The sequence below is a fragment of the Labeo rohita genome, chromosome 10 (assembly GCF_022985175.1).
Source record: "Labeo rohita strain BAU-BD-2019 chromosome 10, IGBB_LRoh.1.0, whole genome shotgun sequence".
Classification (NCBI taxonomy): Eukaryota; Metazoa; Chordata; class Actinopteri; order Cypriniformes; family Cyprinidae; genus Labeo; species Labeo rohita.
In genome coordinates, this window is record NC_066878.1 from 5,079,035 (window position 1) to 5,099,580 (window position 20,546).

Here is a 20,546-nt window from a genome sequence, read left to right on the forward strand (position 1 = left end):
TCTCTATTAAACACTGGATGAATAATGTATGTGATATAGAAAGCCAATTCAAATTAAGAAGACTGGTAAAATATTTTTAATTAAAATGTATTATATTTAAATGTGGAATCATAAAACGGAAAAATAAAAATGAACAATAACCACATGTTCTTTTATTACACAACATCACACTAAGCTTTTCCAGTGAAACCACACTTCCCGATACTCTAACCTCTCTTTTGCCTCAAGGATACTAAAATGTTCTGTAATTCCTTCTCAGTGCTCTCCAAATGAACTCCACAGCAATCCTTAGAGCCACACGGCAACATCCTGTCTTTAAACAGCATCAAGTTTCAATTGAGTAACTGCCAGAGGCACAGACAAAGAGAGGAAAGGTGTTGCATCCTTCTGCCAACGAATCAGAACAGAGCAATCTGATGTCTCTCACTTTGCATTAACACAAATTTACAAACAGTCACATAAATACCTTTCATATGTAATAAAGGCACCAAATTGCATAAAAACAGCAGCAGTAGAGTCTCCGATTTGCCAAATGGAAAGGAACTGTAGATTAACTGTGATTTTCTCTGTTCATCTATCTTGGGCCCCATTTGATATTTGTGAGTCCCTGGAACTGTCTTTTTAGGGCCTGTCTGTCCGACCAATCAGACTGAAGATACGAGTCATCCTCTGCCTCTTCTAGTTTCTATAAACAAAACAGATCAAACAATGATGAATGCTCTAAAATAATACAAATATACACAGGTAGATAGGTTTGTTATAATTAATTAAATACAACTATATAAACACAACATGCAATAGGGAGTAAAATGAGAGTTAGTTTGAGGCCACTCACTTTTAGCTCTTCCTGCCTCTTGTAATAGTGCAGCATCATTCTTTTTTGTTCGTCTTCACTCACTACTGGTTCTCGCGCTGGTGCACCCTGGCCTCTCTAAAATAAATGTGCAAACAATGGTGATCTGTTTTAAATTTACTAGATCAAATCCTCTATATGGAAAATCAGGGACAAATTAAGTTATTTGAAGATGTGTTTAAACACCAGAATCACACAAATTAAAACTGAAATTCACACCGAACACTTACTTTCTGAATTTTCACAATAATTTTAGTTTTCTCATTTTTCCCGACATAATCCTGCAGCTTTTTGCCCCTCTGCAGTTCTTTAGACGCCCACCACAGCTGAGCCTCTTCTTCTGGGATCACTTGTAATGAGGCCTGCAGAGGAGAGCCTTCATATCAGTATTACAAGCCGTTTTTATGTTCATCAAACAAAACTGAGCAATGTGCGTGTAGTTATTTAAAGCGATATTCCAACTAAAAATGAAAATTCTGTCATAATTTCCCTGAGCCTAATGTCGTTCCAAACCTGTATGACTTTTTTTTATCTGCAAAAGAAGATATTTAGAAGAATGTTAGGGTCATTCCGTGTCAGGCCGAAATTGGGTTTCCAAGCACTGAAAAAGGGTCAAATTCAACAATCTGGACACACAGCCTCACTGAGATCCCCATATCTCTGGGACCAAAGGATGTAGGGCCTTGAAAATGAAGATTCCAGAAAGAAAAGTTTATTAAGAACTAGAAATCTAAATGATATGGCAATATCTTTAATGCTTCTTGAGTTATAGGCACACAAACTTTGGAAAAAGAATGTTTACGGCACTCAGGTATGTTTATCTACGGTTTCCTTTTTGACAGAGGGAAACAAGATACATTTCAAGTTCCAACATTATTTCTTCTTCAGACATTCCTCTTTAAAAGAAAAGAAGTATCATATTTTTGCAAACTGACCCACATTGGGTTTTTGACCATTGAAAATGTGTACAGTTTAACAATTTACCCCAAAGCCATACTGAAATTCCAATATCTCTGGAACTGAACCATGTATGCCAAAAAATGAACCACAAATGCCAAAAAGGAAAGTCTGTTGAGATCGAATATTTAAAAGGACACCAAGATATCCTAAATACTTCTTGAGTTACAGGCATGCAAACTTTGGAGTAAAAACTTGAAAAATGTCGCTTTCCCATTTTTAAATGGTCGCCATTGACACATAATGTAACAAATACTGCTAAAGTCAACAGATTTTAGTAATAGAACTACCAATCTCTGTGTAAATATAACATTATATAATGTTTATATAACATATATATATAACATTATATAATTATTGTGTAAAAAATAACATTATGATGCTGCCATCTTTCTGAAGTCATTTTAACCCCCCTATAGTTTGGCTCTGAATCTCTGAATCGGAGAAAATTGCCATTTTGACCCACCTTTCCAAAATAGTGGATTGCTCAGTAAATATTAATCAGTGACAATTATTATTTTGGCTTTCAACACTATACATATTTATCTTTCGTCAGAAAAAAATATTAGTAAAATCAAAAATTTGTGCCAAGGAGGTTTCTGAAATTTGGTTGATTTGACACGAAATGACCCCACAGATTTCCACTGTACGGACAAATAATAAAAAAAAAAATCTTACAATGTCTTTTTCTTTGTTCCACAGCAGAAAGAAGGTCATACAGGTTTGGAACAAAATGAGGGTGACTAAACAATGACAGACTTTTAATTACGGGTGGAGTATTTCTTTAAAAAAGGCAGAAATGATCTCAATTACCTGTGTTCCAGTAAGATCCTCTTGATTTTCAAACTCCATCTTTATTGGATCATGTGGCGGCAGCCCCATTGGGTAAACTATCATCACAGCTCCTCGTAACTGGTCCAGAGCCTCTTTGACCATATCCATGGTAATGCAGACACTCGCTTGCACTTGTTTCTTTAGAAAAAATAAAATACAAATATCACAAAACATATCAAAAGGGTAAAAACACATTGTATTCTAAATTAAAATTAGCTTCATACTTTTGAGATTAAAGCTTTGGCTTCCTCCACTGTTTTCCTTAAAACATCTTTCATCTTCTCATTTGGAGCTAAAGGGAAAGGCAGAGTTTAGCTATAGCACTTAATCAGGCAATTTAAATGTAAACTTTAAATGTGACAAGACTACCATGTCCATTTCGACGTCCAAGCTCATCCTTCTTAAACTCAGCACCACCGCTGGGAATACAGCGGTCTTCCCATTCATCCTTTAGTTTGAGCTCCACGACCTGATCATCGGTCAAGCCTTGCATATTCGGTGGAAGAGAGACGCCATGATCTGCCAGCTCTGTAATTTCTATGGAGACATGAATTAAAATGAATTAAAACCAGGTTTTAATGCTGTAATACGCAATCAACTGCCACTTACACAATACCTGGATTTTAGGGTATGAATTCCTCTGTCAAAAACATAAACCATCTGAACCCAACGAACGTGATGCGTTTTTACCACTTTACATCATCATAAGCATACATAATATTATTGTCATACCAGAGCTGATCCTGTCCACTTTTAGTCGTCCATTATAGATGTCGCTGACCTGCTGGGTCAGTGTTTCAATACAGACATCCACTGTAGTACTGAAGAGAAACTGACTCTCATCTCCCCGTTTGACGTGCAGCTGAACCATCTCCCACTTGCTCAATTTGTCCTGTGCAGGAATATTTAAGACAAAGTTGATATATAATCACCGGACAACAACAACAGAGAAGCGTTGAGGAAACTTTTTGCGTTGCGCGACAAGCGCCTCACTGTGTTTGCGTTTGTTGCCATGACACCCACAACACCGCGCTCCAAGAATATTCTAGCATGCTGTGCAAGCATGCAGCATAAAATATGAATTTGAGGCGGTAACGTCGCGAAATTAATAGTACAGGTAATAGGCTGAATTAAAACGATGAGTAATGATTTTCAAATAATTTCCAGTGTCTAATTATCCAAATTATACTTACTGATTCAGTGCACAAATAAGAACGCGGATACTACAGCAACAACAGCGATACTGTTTCCACCGGAAGTGGCGCATTCAAAATAAAAGCTTCATCAAACGCAGTCTAAAATTATGTGAACTTGTTCTTCTCTCCTTTCTAGTTTACTACAAAATAATTTAACCGGATTAATAGTTTTTAATAATGTTCGAGTTAGTTAATATGCTACCCGTTTAGTAATATCAAATACATGCGTGATAAATATTAACTTGAATAAAAGATGTACAAGACATCATATTAAGTTACTCACTGGCAAAAAAAAAAAAAAAAAATTAATTAAAAAAATAATAATAATAAAATAAAAAAAAAAAATAATTTTTTTTTTTTTTTTAAGTTACTCACTGGCTACTGGTTAACGATTAATGGCTACTTATAAATCATTGCATGCAATAAAACAATTCTGCAAAACCAAAACGACGTTAATTTGTCGATTTACTCTAGACGCGAACATTATTTTGCTGTTTTTTAATCTCATCAAAACAAAAAGCCAGTAAAGTCTCATTTCAATGACTCGTTATATATGTATTTTTTTATTCTCCCAATATTACTGACACGGGATGTTATAAGAGCCTCTCTTTATAAGATAACAGTTAATTTATTTAATACTAGTGACTATGTAAGACAGGAAAAATGCAAGTACGCACAACACACTTATGTATACTATAGGGAGCCGTGTTCAGGATTGGTGGATAGAGGGATAAGGGGGTGTGTCGCAGCAGGACAATTCACGTGTAGGTCAGCCAGGGACTTTATTTACCTCCTCACAGCCGGTTAATCTAGAGCAGTGTGACGAGCTTTTATCTTCACGAAAGTCAAGGTTTCTTCGCCTCTGTTTTTTTAAACAGCAGAGATGAAACACAGCCACTGCGTCCCAGCTTTTGTCAGCAAACTCTGGACACTTGTAGAGGCTCCGTCAACAAACAACCTGATCTCCTGGAGCCAAGTGAGTATTTTATGCAAAATGCATTTTTTTTTCATATGAGGTAAATACTATGTAGTAGTTCTATAGTAGTTTGTACTAATAGTACTCAAGACACGTAATACACGTAATATAAAAATATTACGTGTATTACGTGTGCTGAGTACTATTAATACAAACACAAGCCAGTCCAACAAAATTAACTCTTCAGAATAATAAACTTAAATAATAAAATAATAAACTTAAACATTACTCAGTTTACCTCCTAGAAAGATGTTTATTTTCAAATGCCATATTAGTAATACTTAATGCGTTGACTGACCCATTTTACAAAACGGATCCACGTGTATTACGCGGATGCAGGTGGAGGCAGCTCGCAATTGGTCCACTGTCCGTCCAATGGCTGCTCAGTATATTTTAAGAACGTACTACTTCCTAAAGTTATCTGCAAGTATTGAGTTTGGAACGCTGTGAACGTACGTGTCATGTGACAGAATGAGGGGGAACAGAACGTTGCGTTTCCGCCCCCAAAATAGAATGTTTGTGATAAACATAAAAAAAGACTCAAATAATTCTAGTCAAGGAAAGTCTCATTTTTATTATGCTTATTATCAAGATGCATTTAAGTTAAATACATTAGCGTTTAATTTCGACACTAACGCGAAGTAGTGAATTGACCACTATATTGTGTTTTTATTTTATTTTACTCTATTGCTATTGAATTTAATGAATTTCTGGATATCAACTTTTTGTATTATTTATGTGTAATTAAGTAAATGTGAATGTATTTACATTTATGTACCGTAAAGTTGATGTTTTATTAACATGTCTCCGTCTAGTGGTAAAGATTATATTTATTTTATATTATATATCGGCCATTATAATGAAAACTTATATATATATATATATACACTACCGTTCAAAAGTTTGGGGTCAGTACATTTTTATTGTTTCTTCTTTTTTTTTTTTTTTTTTTAAGAAATTAATACTTTTATTCACCAAGGATGTATTAAGTTAATAATTAAAAGTTTATTAAAAGTTAATAATAAATAATTTACATTGTTATAAAATAGTTCTATTTTGAATAAACACTGTACTTTTTAAACTTGTTATTCATGAAAGAATCCTGAAAAAAAAAAAATTACAGGTTTCAAAAAATATTTGGCAGCACAACTGTTGATAGTATCCAACACTGATCATTCTAATAATAAATCCGCATATTATAATGATTTCTGAAGGATCATGTGACACTTAAGACTGGAGTAACAGCTGATAAAAATTCAGCTTTTCATCACAGGAATAAATTCTATTTTAAAGTATGTTAAAATAAAAAACATTATTTTATATTGTAAAAACATTTTGCAATATTACTGTTTTTTTTTTTTAATCAAATAAATGCAGCCTTGATGAGCATAAGAGACTAATTTAAAGACTATTATAAGTCTTACTGACCCCAAACTTTTGAAAGGTAGTGTACATATATATATATATATATATATATATATATATATATATATATATATATATATATATATATATATGTATGTATGTATGTATGTATATATATATATATATATATATATATATATATATATATATATATGTGTGTGTGTGTATATATATATGTGTGTGTGTATATATATATATATATATATATATATATATATATACAACATGAACAATACAAAGCATATTTAACATTAAACGATTAAAAGTAGTAAACAAATTCTGATAATTCTAGAAACCTACAGTAATGTGCAGTAAAGTGCTCTAAGCGCAAGTACAAAATAGTGTTTCCTGTCAGAGTGGCGTTTTTCTTTAGAAACAGCTTGACATATATCAATTGATGTACGTCAAACCACATCTTCCTGTTTCCTGTCTATTAGGATGGCGGCAGTTTTCTTGTCCAGGACGAGCAGCGGTTTAGCAAGGAAGTCCTGCCTCTTTACTTCAAACATAGTAACATGACCAGCTTTGTGCGCCAGCTCAACATGTGTATGTGTTCACCCAATGATAAAACATACTGCATAAAGATATACAGCATTAATTTTTAATTCCCCTGTGTCTGACGCCACCTACAGATGGCTTTCACAAAGTGGTACATATGGATGCTGGCTTGCCTAAAGCTGACGGGCAGGTGAATTGTGTCGAGTTTCAGCACGAGAACTTCCGGAGAGCTCAACCTCATCTGTTGGGCCTCATCCGCAGGAAGGTGAAGCTGATAAACATAATCATACAGTGCTTAAACAGCACTGATATCTGCAAAGCACTCATGCACAGTTGCTAACCCTCACATTCTCTCATACCGTGATGTGTGTGTAAATATTTGTGTTGTGTATGTGGTGTATATGTGATTTCGTGACTAGGTTTCAGTTAGCCGTGGAGTTGAAGAGGGTGGGCAGGTGTCTCAGGTACTCATTCAGGTTAGTCATGTCAGAGGCTGGCAAGACTCCTCAGACCTCAAACTCATGGCTTTGTGCAGGTGAGCCTTTCTACATGACATGTACTATTCATCAGTGTAAAGCTTAGGCCTTACATTTAAGCCTCGTTTATACACTTAAAAGTGGACGTAAGTGGAACTGAAGTCAGTTAGTGCTTATTTTCTAATATTCACTAATATTTGTAAGTATGTCACTTCAAATACTATTCAAAATCATTTGGGATCAGAAAGATCAGAAAGTCTCTTAGGCTCATCATTTCCATTTATATGAGAAAAAATAAAAAAAAAAGGTAATATTATGAATTATTATTGCAATAACTGTTTTCTAGTTTAATATACTTTGAAATATAATTAATTTCTGTGATGCAAAGCTGAATTTTTATGTGTGTCACATGATCCTTCAGAATTCATTCTAATATGTTGATTTATAATCAATGTTGGAAACAGTTGTGCTCCTTAATATATATTTTTTTGCAACCTGTGATACTTTTTTCAGGATTCTTTGATGAATAAAAAGTTTAAAAGAGCATTTATTCAAAATAAAAATCTAAGTCTTTACTATCAGTTTTGTATCAATTTAACACATCCTTGTTGAATAAAAGTATTAATTTATTTCAAAAAAAGAAGGAAAGAAAAATATTACTGATCCCAAACTTTGAACGGTAGTGTATATTGTTACAAAAAATTTCTGTTTTAAATAAATGCTGCATTTTAATGTTTTATTCATCGAAGAATCCTGAATAAAGTATCACAGTTTCCAAAAACATTAAGCAGCACAATGTTTCCAAAATTGATAATAAGTCAGCATATTAGAATAATTTTTCAAAAGATCATGTGACACTGAAAACTGAAGTAATAATGCTGTAAATTCAGCTTTGCATCACTGGAATAAGTTCTATTTTAAAGTATATTAAAATAGAAAACCGCTATTTTAAATTGAATATTTTTCTGTATTTTAATCAAATAAATGCAGCCTTGATGAGCAGAAAAGACTTTTTAAAAAACATTAAAAATTGTACTGATCCCAAACTTTTGAACAGCAGTGTATATTTGATCAAAAATACAGTAAAAACAGTAAATATCCTAAAAAAAACCAAAAAAACAACTGTTTTAAAACATTTTAAAATGTAATTTATTCCTGTGATTGCAAAGCTGAGTTTTCAGAAGCATAACTCCAGTCACATGATCCTTCAGAAATCAATCCAATATGCTGATTTGCTGCTCAAAAAAAGTTTCTTTTTAATATCAATGTTGAAAAAAGTTGTGCTCTTTGTCTAGGATTTTTTGATTAATAGAAAGTTCAAAAGAACATTTATAAATGTCTTTACTGTCACATTTGATCAATTTAATGTATCCTTGCTGAATAAAAGTATTAATTTCTTTCTAAAAATCTGTACATACTAACACCAGAGTTTTGAATGGTACTGCAGATCAATGCTAATAGCATTTAAACACTCAATTCTCTGCCATGACTGTTTTAACCATTTATTCGTTTGTGAAGGGACAATGAGAGCTTGTGGAGAGAGCTGGACTCGCTAAGACAGAACTATCAGCAGCAGCACAAAATCTTACGCAAGGTAAATGAAAATGCATTTACAAACTTTATGAATAATAACAACACCACAAATCAAAACTCTCCCATTCTGTCACTCCTTTTCAGATTATAAAGTTCATCATCAACATCGTCCAGTCAAATGGAATAAAAGGATGCAAAAGAAAACTGTAAGTTTATTCTCCTAAAGCACACAAAAAGTTCTCATAGTCAGTAAGAAGCTTGCACTTTCAGTTATCTCTTCTCACATCACATTTCCTTTCTCCACCCTAAAAGCCCCATGATCGACAATACTGGGGAGTTTCAGTCAGCGCCGAAATACGCCCGTTCTTTTAGTATGAATCCAATCCTTACCACTTCCCCCCTCCAGGAGATCCCTTCGCTGCAAGAGGTGCCTGCTAAAATTTTTTTGTTCTAAGTTTAAACTCACTTCATTAAACACGATGCTGTTTAGTTATAAAAGCAGCTTGATTACTGTCATGTTGAAAGTAAGTGACATCACTGTTTTCTGGGCAGCTGGATGTGTCATCAGCTGATGTGTACTCAAATGGCATGATCATTTCTGACATCACCCACCTGCTGGATCCCACAACTGAGCCTAGCAGGTAACACAGCAGCAGTTCACCTGTAGTCTTTATCATCTACAGGACACGTGTTTTTGTATATTAGACTCTTTTGAGGTTTTTAAATGTGCATCATTGCTGGGTCAAATGTAAAAGGAACTGAAAGTACTTTTCAGGGTTTCATGGTCTGTTTTCCGGTTTCATTTGCGTTTTTGGTTTTACAGGGAGTCAGTGACAGAAACTCTTCCCGCAACTCACAGCACATTTTTAGCTCCCGCCTCCCCGACTCTGCCCTCCATGGAGCTAGCATTGACTTTGCTGGATGACCCAGCTGCCCAGGAGTCTGAGGAAATACTCTTGGAAAGGTCAGATAGCAAACTGATCATGTGTGCTGTTTATTTTAGAAATATAACAGAACGCATTAAAGGATTAGTTCACTCCTGAATTAAAAGTTACTGATAATTTACTCACCCCCATGTCATCCAAGATGTTTATGTGTTTCTTTCGTCAGTCAAAAACAAATGAAGGTTTTGAGGAAAACATTCCAGGATTCCTGGATTCCATTTTTCTATATATAGTGGACTTCAATGAGGATCAGCAAGTTGAAGGTCCAAATTGCAGTTTCAATGCCGCTTCAAGGGCTCTACACGATCCCAGCTGAGGAATAAGGGTCTTGTCTAGCAAAACGATTGGTTATTTTCTAAAAAAAAAAAAATACAAATTTCTATACTTTTTAACAACAAATGCACGTCTTGTACTATCTCTGCGATGCGTTGGAATCATGTCGGAAAGGTCACGTGTGGTTAGTTCTTCATCTGTGTACTTCGGTTCAAAAAGGTAATTTAGGGCAAAAAACTGCATCTCATTTTCTCCTCCAACTTTAAGGTCGTCCAACATCGTTGTTTTAACTTTTTTTTTTTTTTGAAAAGAGCGTTTGACTTTCTACACTTCCTCCTACGTCACGTGACCGTTTCAACGATTCTGCAACTATTCCTTGATTCCATTTGAGTACTCTATTTTTAAAAAATCCTTGATTGCATTTAGCTTGTGTCGAGTAATCGCAAAAATACCGAAAATTCCACATATTAAAACCATTTAAAAATCATAATAAAGCATGATGCTATTAAGAATTCACAAATGTTACGATTCAATTAAATAAATATTTGCGATGCAGGTTTAAAATATAAGCTTTAATTATTTACATGCGTGTAGGTTACGCACATGCAGTTCAGAGCGGCTCCGTTCACAGTAAATGCTGCTACACAAACTGTTATCATTTACATGTGGTGCATCTCAAACTCCATCTCTACATTTTGCTGTGAGTTTGGGTTTATTATAATGTTAATCTGGGAACGCAACATGCGTTATTTCATCAGATTTGTAAGGGAAATCATTTCTAAACCCATGCAAACACAGGGGAATACATCAGTATCTTTCTCAATATGCTAACTGTTTATCGCAATTTCAAAATAAAAGTTTAAACATTCACTCTGAGTTTACACGTTTTGATGTCCACATACAATAAATTACAGTGGCTGTAGCTTTTCTATAATAAAAAAATGGCCAAATATTAAAGATTAAGTGGACATTTGAATTAAATGTTGTTAAGTCAATATTAAACACAGATTAGATCGCGCAGTAAAGTGTAAAAACAATCGTTAGGCTGTTGGCACCCTCTGCAGTCATTTGTTATACTGCATTATGCACATTTGCTTTATTTTTTATAATATATTATGTATTTTAATAGTTTTGATCCCCTTATTCCCTTTGGAAGAATGTTTTCCTCAAAAACCTTATTCTCTTTTCAACTGAAGAAACAAAGACATGAACATCTTGGGTGACATGGGGGTGAGTAAATTGTCAGGAAATTTTAATTCAGGAGTGAACTAATCCTTTAAAGCTTTTTCTTTGTTGACAACATGTTTCTAAATGCATTTAAATAAAAATCTGGTTCAATGTTTGGCGTGTTGTATTTTTTTAAATGCAAATTATGTGCAAATCAAACTAACTGCACTTGCAGAGATGGTGATTGTGTGAAGCATATGTGCGCATTTACTGCAAACCAAATTCCTGCGAGACACTGAAAACTCTGTTATCCTGAGCAGCTCGCGTGTAAATGAACCTGTGCTGTGCTTAACTCTAAAACACACAGAGTATATATATGACCCTGGACCACAAAACCTCTTAAGTCACTGGGGGTATATTTGTAGCAATAGCCAAAAATACACTGTATGGGTCAAAATCATTGATTTTTCTATTATGGCGAAAATCATTAGGATATTAAGTAAAGATTTGTGATTAGTAAACATTGTTAAGAACTTTATTTGGACAACTTTAAAGGCAGTTTTCTCAATATTTTGATTTGTTTACACCCTCAGATTCCAGGTTTTCAAATAGTTGTATCTCAAACAAATATTGTCCTATCATAACAAACCATACATCAATGGAAAGTTTATTTATTCAGCTTTCAGATTATGTATAAATCTCAATTTTAAAAAATGACCCTTATGACTGGTTTTGTAATCCTTGGTCACACATTTATTTGAAGTACATTAAACCTGTGTTTAACCCTAATATTTCACTCCCCTTCTTCTCTTGAGAACAGAAATGATGTGTCTGATCCATTGGCGCTTATCAACTCCAGTTTAGCAGCGATCCGTTCATGCTCCCCACCCTCACCAGACCTGGACAATTTCAGCAAGGTCTGACTTACAACGTTTTTGAAAAATAAAACACGGGTGCTATTACAAACTGCTACATTTAACAAGCTTATGTATAATCTGACATGTTTGGTTTCATGTTCATGGTAGATCTTTAGTCCTGGCTGCCACATCTCTGCTGTTAAAGACTCCGACACAACAGCCGAGATCAAACAGAGAAGCCAGAATGAAGCCGACGCGTTACCTCACGCCGACACAGGTACACGCATATACACCCACGCACTTCCCTTCCACACACCACCCCGAACCCACACATGAATCACCTGCACAAACCACATGACTTCAAAACTTACACTTCCGGTTTGCTAATACGTTGGTTCACTATATTGTGTTTGTGCAGTTACACAGCAGCAGAGCCTGCAACAAAATGCAGATCTGGAGCAGGAGCACTATGATAGTGGAGAGTATTCGGATATCTTGCCATCCCTTCTACAACTGGCACAGGAAGCGTCCAGCCTCTCCTTCAGTAACACTACACTGCCTTTAGAGCTGCCATTTGTCATTTAAAACTCTAATGCATTTTACATTGTGATATCTGAAACAGCCAATAGTTGGTTGTTCTGCCATTTAATGAAAGGCTCAGTATCATTATTCAGGGATTTAATATATCTCAAGTGTAATTTTCCATCGTGTTCTGTTTTTATCCAACAGTCTTGTTGACTCAAGATTGATTTCACGACTTTTAGTCTATTAGCACAATTGATCATATAGGGTAATGCAGTAGACCAAAATGGTGCACTCTGAATCATCTGTTTTATTCCGCATATGATGGAAAATGTTCTGTTAATGCAACCTCTGCATTGGGTGCAGTTTTAAAGTCAGCATTTTTGTGTGGGAGGCTTGCCATGATGGGCATTAAAGGTTTTATTTAGCAGAAAATCTGCTGCATATTCAATGTGTAAATCAGTAATAGCTTTTATTTGCCAGATAGTACTAACATGGCAATTAAACGTTACTTAAGTGCATGATATGCTATTGATACACTATATATATATATATATATATATATATATATATATATAAAATACATTGAAAATGTCACAAAAAATGTAAAGTAATAGCTTCTCCCACATATGATGTAAAAACAATATATAATTCATAATCAGTTTGTTTAACAGTTCATCTTCTTTAGTAGTCAGTTTCTCCACTGAATGAAAGACAACGGTCATCAACTATATGATAGCACACAGATTGTTTACAATGATTTCTGATGTGAATCAGTTAATTTGCTGTACTTGATTGTTATAATGTCTAATTAACAGCCAGAATACATGTTTATAGCATATTATAACATATTAGTATAGCTTATTTTATTTTTTTTTTGTTAACAGTGTGTGTTGTCATGTAAAAGTGAATTATGTAAAAGCAAAATAAAATGTTTTAACATTTTAATGCCTACTGTCTTTAATGCACAAATTTAACATTCAGTTCTTTTCATAACATGTAACCAGCAAATGTGGTTTCTCTTGAACAGGAAATCTCACATACGTCAGCTCTCACAGACTACATACATATTGGTTAGAACAGGGAAGACTGACACAGACCCGAAACAGACCTAAAACAACAAGTGCGTTATGTGATCCTGTCCAAGATGATATTACTTTTAGTCGCCCTTTTCCTTGGGAACGTTCCTTCTTTTGCATTTTCAGCATCATCCCAGCCAGGTGAGTATTTTACAACACTACTTTGAATTGAAATGTAGTTTTTACCATATTATTTTGATTTTACATTGTTGCCTTTACAAAACACATCATACCTTGTATTAACAAACTAAAGGTTTACAGAAGTAATTTCTAAACTGTTAAACAAAACAGACTAAGCCTTGTTGGATTTTATTTATTTCTTCCTCTTTTTGTGGCTTTACATACTCTTTAAAACTACGGAAGTGTGTGGTTCTACAACAGTTAAGATGTTAAAATCGAATATATAAACACACATACTGCCTAAAAAGTCTGGCGACGGCAATTATTTCATCAGCAGAGGTGACCATCCTCAGGAAATTGTGAAATTTTTCAGCAACCTGTCGCTGAAGAGTTCACAATGCTCAGATGCTTGCTTTCCAAAATGGCTGATGTGGCCATGATGCCCACACACACAACCAAAGACAACTTTGACACAACATGAGCTTACAACACTTAGTTTTTCCATATAATGACTAAATCAAAATATTCTAAAACCTCTTATGTAAGACTGTGATTTAATTCGAATCAGTAAGATTGTATAAAATCGTGATTCTGACTGAAAATGTACATATTTCCTGTATGTATATGTTTCCTTCCAGTCCTCAAAGGCTGAGCATCCTCTGCTGACAAGCTACATGCATTACAAGCTGCGTTTAAATGTTAACTATATTGTTTTTCTCTCCTTTACCCAGAAATTAGCTGCCTTATCATCAATTTGGATTATGTTAATTGCACATGGAGTGAGCCTCACTCCAATGACAATTACAGTTTCAGGAGCAAGTGCGTATGTTGAACAAAATAGAAAAAACAGCATTTTTGGATGAAAATGTCAGAACTGACCTCTGCATGTATTTTCTTTGTTAGGTTTACACATAAGCTCACTCTGGATTGTCCAAACTATCTCAGGAATAATGGTATTATTGTGGGCTGCATGTTCCCCTACGAAAAAGCACAACGGTTTAATAACTTAAAAACATGGCTGTACAGGGCCAACGGCAGTTTGGTGACAGAGCAGGACCATTATCTGAAAGAATATGGTATTAGAACTTATTCATTTTTATTTCGATTTGACAATAATTATACGGAAATGACCAGTTGATGGATTAATACTTTATCTACTGTGTTGCTAATCAGTGAAGCTTAACCCTCCGTCCAACCTGTCTGTGAGGGATAAAAAAGATACGGAACTCTGGCTGTACTGGAATATTACAAACAACATCAGCTGCACTGAGAGCCAAGTTCGTCACAGGACAGAAAACAGTGACTGGGTGGTATGAAATTTGATTTTTTGAAACTAAACTTTGACTACATATCAAACACATGGACATTGTATATTAAATTAATATGGCTTCTAATGGCTTACTGAGGTATTATGAGAAATGTGCTGATAATTAAATCACATCAAAATAAATGTACAAAAGTGGTTTTATATACATAGAAAGTATATCAAATGCAACCATAGTGTCTAATATTTCAAATCACTTTTGTGAAAATAAAATGTCAAAATATGGGTAAAATAATGTTCACTTTCAGCCTCACAGATATACCTAAGTAAAAATGAAACGACATACATACTCTGAGCTGTACTTATTAAAAAACGTATTAAAAAATGATTAAAAACGTCTTGCGGACAAATGGGGAAAACCTACTTGAAGATAGTGGCAAAGATTAGTAAAGATTTAAAATTATAATATAACTTTGCATCTTCTAATGTCCTCTAATGATTCTTTGTCTAAATATGCCTGACAAGATTTTTTCATATTTAGCTTATTACACAAAATGGCATTTTTTTTTCCTGTAAATCATGGTAAAAATGTATGATAGTCTTTTTTTTTTTTTTTTTTTTTTTTTTGCTCAGAAAGATAATTAAACAGGGCATATTTTTATGTACGAAAAATGTTAAAGCATTACTAAACTATTATTGTTTTGATGCTCATAAGAAAATGACACTTGTTTCTTTCTTGTATTGAAGGAGTTCACTTCCAGAATATACATTTCCTGATAATGTACTCACCCCCATGTCATCCAAGATGTTGATGTCTTTCTTTCTTCAGTCAAAAAGAAAGTAAGGTTTTTGAGAGAAACATTCCAGGATTTTTCTCCATATAGCAGACTTAAATGGTGCTCAATGGGTTAAAGGTCCAAACTGCAGTTTCAATGCAGCTTCAAAGGGCTCTACACGATCCCAGCCTAGAAATACGGGGTGTTATCTAGCGACACGATCGGTCATTTTCTAAAAAAAAAAAAAAAAATCAGTTTACATTCCTTTTAATGACAAATTCTCGAAGTGAACTAATCCTTTACTCGTTGGAAAAGACAGTCACTTGTCGCCACTTATTGGCTTAATGTCATAACATGCGAAGTGATAAATTAAGTAGAAAGTCCAACGATAATAATAGAGCCATTCGTAATTTTTTCATTGTTACTACGCCATATGTTATATCTTGTAGGAACTGCTTATTAAATGGCATAGTGATTTGTTGGGATAAAAGAGAAAGTCCCAGTGCTTTTGACGACCGTAACTGTTGTAAAAATTGTCATTGTTATGCATCTCACCTTGTGGTCCTCTGACAGCCAATCACAGAAAGCGGCACAGTAACCTCTCTCTTCCCTAGACGACCGCTGTAGACTCTAGGACCTTCTTTTGTTTGCCATTCCCCTCAAAAAAACGGTACGAGTTCCAGGTTAGGTCTCGAATAGAGTCATCCTGCGGACAGTCCTTATTTTGGAGCGAATGGAGTGAGCCTGTCTACTGGGGAACTTCAAAAACCAACGACACCATCGGTAACTTATTTTAACTGTTTTACAAGTCTCTAAGTGCTTTATCTGCCATGTATGTTACAACTTAAAAAGACAAAAAGCTGTTCAAGCACAGCTGTAAGTGCACTATCTATTCTACATCGAACGCCAAAATATGGCGTGACGCCTGATCATAACAGCCAATCAGAGCAGTTCTCTCTGCCCATGCGCTTCACTCTTGAAACGCACTGTCTGCTGCACGTTTCATTTCCATGTTTTCCGTGATTATTTACCAGACTAGATCATTTAAAAAAATATATATATATTTACATGTTGAAAGTGAGAAATTTGTCATAAAAAATCTTTCCACGGCCAGTTTCACGTTTGATCATTTATTACCTGACGTTGTTGTACGTTCGGTCTAATAAGACTTTAGTGTTTATAAGTGTTTAAAGGCGAAGTTTCCTACTGTTACTAACGGAAGCCCGTTTTCGCGAGTAAAAAGGTTATTGCGACTTTTTATCTCACAACTCTGATTTTTTTGTGATACAAACTCGCAATTCTTACTTGTTTCTCAGAACTGTGAGATATAAACTCAACATTGCGAGTTATAAAAGTCAGAATTGAAAGATTTAAAGTCATGATATGATCTCACGATTGCGAGATAAATTGCAAGGTAAAAACTCGCAATTCTGACTTTTTTCTCACAAATGCGAGTTTGTATTTTGCAGTTTGGACTTTTTTTCTCAGAATTGTTGAGATGTAAACTCAATTGCAAATGACAAGGTCCTAATTTTGAGGCGGAAAAAAGATATGTTCTCAGAATTACGAGTTTGTATGTCACAATTCTGGCTTAATAACACACAATTGCAATTGGAACTTGCAATTCTGAGAAAAAAAGTCCGAACTGCAAAATACAAACTCGCAATTCTAAGAAAAAATATTTCTCAGAATTGCAAGTTTATCCCCTGGTTTCACAGACAAGGCTTAAACCTAGTCCCAGACTAAAATGTAAGTCTGCGCTGTTTCAGTTGAAAGAAAACTTGCACTGACTGATCATAAAATATATCAGTGCCTTTGTTTTGTCTAAAGATGCACAGAAGTAATGTTATTTGTAAGGCATGTTTATAAAATAAATATTTCAATGTCCTAATTGAACTAAGGTTAATCCTGGCTTAGTCTAAGCACTGTTTGTGAAACCATGCCTGTGTCTTGCAATTCTGACTTTTATAACTCGTAACTTTTATATCACGCAATTCTAAGTAAAATAAAAATTCAGAATTGCGAGTTTATCTCGCTATTCTGACTTTGTAACTTGCAATTGCAAATTTATATCACTCAGTTCTTACTTAATTTCTCAGAAATACTTCATTTCTCAGAATTGTGATTTTATTTCTCACAGTTCTGACTTTATAATGATTTTTCAGAATTAAGACTTTATATCACACAATTCTGAGAAGAAAGTTAGATTTGCTAAATGTAAAAAAAAATCAGAATTGTGAGATAAAAAGTCACAATTACCTTTTTATTCAGTGGGGGAAACGGAATTCCGTACTAATGTCACTATTCAGAATTAAATAATCTATCATCCATTTTATTTTTAACACAAGCGCAGGCACGACCATTCTAACCTGGGGTGCGGTGCCATTCTTTCCTGTCAGTTAAAAAAGCAAAATGTAACTTTATATTGTAGTAAAGTATAAACATTATAATATCCTTTGAAAGATTTAGGCTTAATTAAAAAAAAACGAATCTGAAAACTACAGCAGTGGGGTTAATGGCAACTCTTTTCTCCAGAGAGTCTGGATAAGATGTCTGTGATGACACTGCTGCTGTGCACAGTGGGAGCCACAGTAGTTCTCGTCATTCTCTCCTGCTTGCTCGTCCATAGCGAGAGGTTTGAATCCATTTTTTTGTCCTTTAAACATATTTTCTTTTTCCACAGTAAAATTATATTTTATTGTTATAGTGTTTTATGCTAATTTAATATTTAACTTTGCTTAGGTTAAGAATAATTTTAATACCAGTGGTACCAAATGCAGGACGAAATGTGAGCAATTACCTTGCAGCCTTATTCGACAATTATGATGGCAATGTTGAGGTGAGTAACAGTTTCAATCTATTTTTAATGTACCATCCTTTCATTTTTATTTTCATTCATAGTGGATAAGAGGCAATGTGAGATGTAATCTTATATTTGTCATACAGAAATGGCTGTCCATGCCTAAAGATCTGGAGAATGGCTTCAAACCCAATTTCACAGAGCGTGCCTGCCCTGTGCGCGAGTACAGGATAATGTCCCAGTCCAGCACTGACACCGAAAGCATCCTCTCCAACCCAACAGACCTGTCTTCAGATTACCAGTGTATGCATAGCTACTCATCAGCCTCAACCATACCTGGATCTGCGGAAACCCTACAAACCCACGATCTGTCGCAAGTGGATAATCCAGTCTAAATCTTCGTCTTAATCTGAGGGAATTAAAGTGGAGAGTTTAGAAAAGAGTGTCTTTGAAATTAGAATCTTGATAGATGAAAAGAAAAACACTTAGACGTGATAAAATGGGTTTTGCATGTGTTATATAAAGATCAAATCCAGTCAAATCCAGTACTGGCTTTTTGAAAATACCTTTTTGCACTTTTTTAAATAATCAACTCAAAACAAGCAGGGTAATGCAGTGTTTATAACTGAAATTGCGTTCTTTTTTGTTTTTTTGTTGAATTAGGTCAGGTGGAATACCAGGGGCCGGTTGCATCCAATTTTTTTCTTTAAGACTGGATCCAAAAAATAAGACTGATTACCCCTTGGCTAATTGCTAGTTGTTCAGAATGGTTCTTAAGACACTGTTTTAACATATAGGCTAAGTTTATGCAACTGGCCCCAGCATAGTAGTCATGTTTTAATGTTTTTTTTTTTTTTCAGATTATTTGTGCCTGTTCAGTTTTTATTCGTGTGTCAAAAATATTATCCTCACAGTCTTACACTTGTTGTTTTCCACAGTAACATCGGTGAGATTTCTGTAGGAAGGCTTCTAAGATATAAGAGTTTTTGCAAGCAGTGACCGTTGTATCAAAGTGTAAAATGTGTCTGTGATAACGTATAATTTTAGTTCAAAGTAAATTCTAGAATCTGATTTGCGTACTAGTGGGAAAATCCCACCAGCCGGTAACCTATGTATTATCTGATTATTTAGGTAATAGCTATTCGTGATTCATGCTGCTGGCAATTTTTTTTTATGTAGTTGAGTTTCAGTTCAACTAAACCAGTTGCTCTGACATTTTGCTTTGAGATAATTCAGTTTTCCTTGCCATATATATTTGTTTTAAATGTATCGTATCTTTATCATACCATATTGTACAAGGCCCTAAAAAAGCAATTGAACTGGAGAGTTTAGAAATGAGTGTTTTTGAAGTTAGAATCTTGATTGATGAAAAGAAAAACATTTACACGTGAAAAAGGGCTTTTGCATGTTATATAAAGTTGAATCTCAGTCAAGTTTAATATTAGCTTGTTAAAAATAACCTTTTAGCACTTTTTTAAAATAATAAACTCAGAACAAGGAGGGTATTGTTTAAGCAGGGTTATGTAGTGTTTATAACTCAAATTGTGTTCTTTTTTGTGTTTTACAAAATTATTGTCCTATAGTTTTATGTTTGCTGTTTTTCACAGTAATGTACGTGAGATTTCTGTAGGAAGGCTTCTAAGATATTAGCATTTTTGCAAGCAGTGACCGTTGTGTCTGTGATAACACATATACTTAGTACAAAGTAAATTCTAGAATCTGATTTGTGTACTGGTGGGAAAATCCCATCACCCAGCAATGTATTATCTGATTATTAGCCAAGTGTTATTTTTGATTCGTGCTTCTGGCAATTTTTGTAGTTGCAGTTTCACTTCAACTAGACCAGTTGCTCTGACATTTTACTTTGAGATAATTCAGTTTTTCTTGCCATATATATTTGTTTCAAATGTATCGTATCTTTGTCAAACCATATTGTAAAAGGGCCTAAAAAGCACCTAAAATCTTAAGCTTAAACAATGCTGGTAGCATATATATA

General features: G+C 34.4%; 3 protein-coding genes across 4 annotated transcripts; 2 read left to right on the plus strand and 1 right to left on the minus strand.

Moving 5' to 3' along the window:
• Nucleotides 1-132: 132 nt before the first annotated feature.
• cfap298 (cilia and flagella associated protein 298) lies at nt 133-16,451 on the minus strand. 2 transcript variants are annotated; one of them, XM_051121837.1, is made up of 9 exons: nt 16,306-16,451; nt 15,764-15,982; nt 3,377-3,536; nt 3,014-3,181; nt 2,869-2,936; nt 2,624-2,782; nt 1,084-1,215; nt 836-931; nt 133-685 (listed from the first exon to the last, which is right to left on the minus strand). In XM_051121837.1, exons 2-9 carry the CDS (start codon nt 15,767-15,769, stop codon nt 575-577), a joined length of 900 nt encoding a protein of 299 aa, XP_050977794.1. In that variant the 5' UTR covers nt 15,770-15,982; nt 16,306-16,451; the 3' UTR covers nt 133-574. The 2 variants fall into 2 exon arrangements, with proteins under 2 accessions (XP_050977794.1, XP_050977795.1); XM_051121838.1 differs by lacking the exons at nt 15,764-15,982; nt 16,306-16,451 and adding an exon at nt 3,838-3,983.
• si:dkey-18a10.3 (heat shock factor protein 1) lies at nt 4,586-13,092 on the plus strand. Its single transcript, XM_051121835.1, has 12 exons — nt 4,586-4,816; nt 6,679-6,787; nt 6,874-7,004; nt 7,159-7,274; nt 8,734-8,809; nt 8,893-8,954; nt 9,061-9,175; nt 9,301-9,389; nt 9,572-9,712; nt 11,953-12,049; nt 12,158-12,266; nt 12,408-13,092. The coding sequence occupies exons 1-12, from the start codon at nt 4,724-4,726 to the stop codon at nt 12,572-12,574; spliced, it is 1,305 nt and encodes a 434-aa protein (XP_050977792.1). The 5' UTR covers nt 4,586-4,723; the 3' UTR covers nt 12,575-13,092.
• On the plus strand, nt 13,571-19,407 carry il2rga (interleukin 2 receptor, gamma a). Its single transcript, XM_051121836.1, has 8 exons — nt 13,571-13,731; nt 14,442-14,529; nt 14,614-14,786; nt 14,884-15,020; nt 16,365-16,533; nt 18,286-18,385; nt 18,493-18,589; nt 18,697-19,407. Exons 1-8 carry the CDS (start codon nt 13,659-13,661, stop codon nt 18,943-18,945), a joined length of 1,086 nt encoding a protein of 361 aa, XP_050977793.1. The 5' UTR covers nt 13,571-13,658; the 3' UTR covers nt 18,946-19,407.
• The last annotated feature ends 1,139 nt before the right edge of the window (nt 19,408-20,546 follow it).

What these genes read in the sequence shown, in the direction of transcription:
- si:dkey-18a10.3 (XM_051121835.1), top strand. Translation starts at nt 4,724, where the DNA reads ATGAAACACAGCCACTGCGTCCCAGCTTTTGTCAGCAAACTCTGGACA. An exon ending in AAAGGATGCAAAAGAAAACT is followed by an intron (nt 8,955 to 9,060) that starts GTAAGTTTATTC and finishes CCACCCTAAAAG; the next exon opens with CCCCATGATCGACAATACTG. An exon ending in CCCACAACTGAGCCTAGCAG is followed by an intron (nt 9,390 to 9,571) that starts GTAACACAGCAG and finishes TTGGTTTTACAG; the next exon opens with GGAGTCAGTGACAGAAACTC.
- il2rga (XM_051121836.1), top strand. Translation starts at nt 13,659, where the DNA reads ATGATATTACTTTTAGTCGCCCTTTTCCTTGGGAACGTTCCTTCTTTT. An exon ending in TTCAGCATCATCCCAGCCAG is followed by an intron (nt 13,732 to 14,441) that starts GTGAGTATTTTA and finishes TCCTTTACCCAG; the next exon opens with AAATTAGCTGCCTTATCATC. An exon ending in CCATTATCTGAAAGAATATG is followed by an intron (nt 14,787 to 14,883) that starts GTATTAGAACTT and finishes GTTGCTAATCAG; the next exon opens with TGAAGCTTAACCCTCCGTCC.
- cfap298 (XM_051121837.1), bottom strand. An exon ending in CCAAAGCTTTAATCTCAAAA is followed by an intron (nt 2,783 to 2,868) that starts GTATGAAGCTAA and finishes TTTTTTCTAAAG; the next exon opens with AAACAAGTGCAAGCGAGTGT. An exon ending in TTATTGTGAAAATTCAGAAA is followed by an intron (nt 932 to 1,083) that starts GTAAGTGTTCGG and finishes CATTTATTTTAG; the next exon opens with AGAGGCCAGGGTGCACCAGC.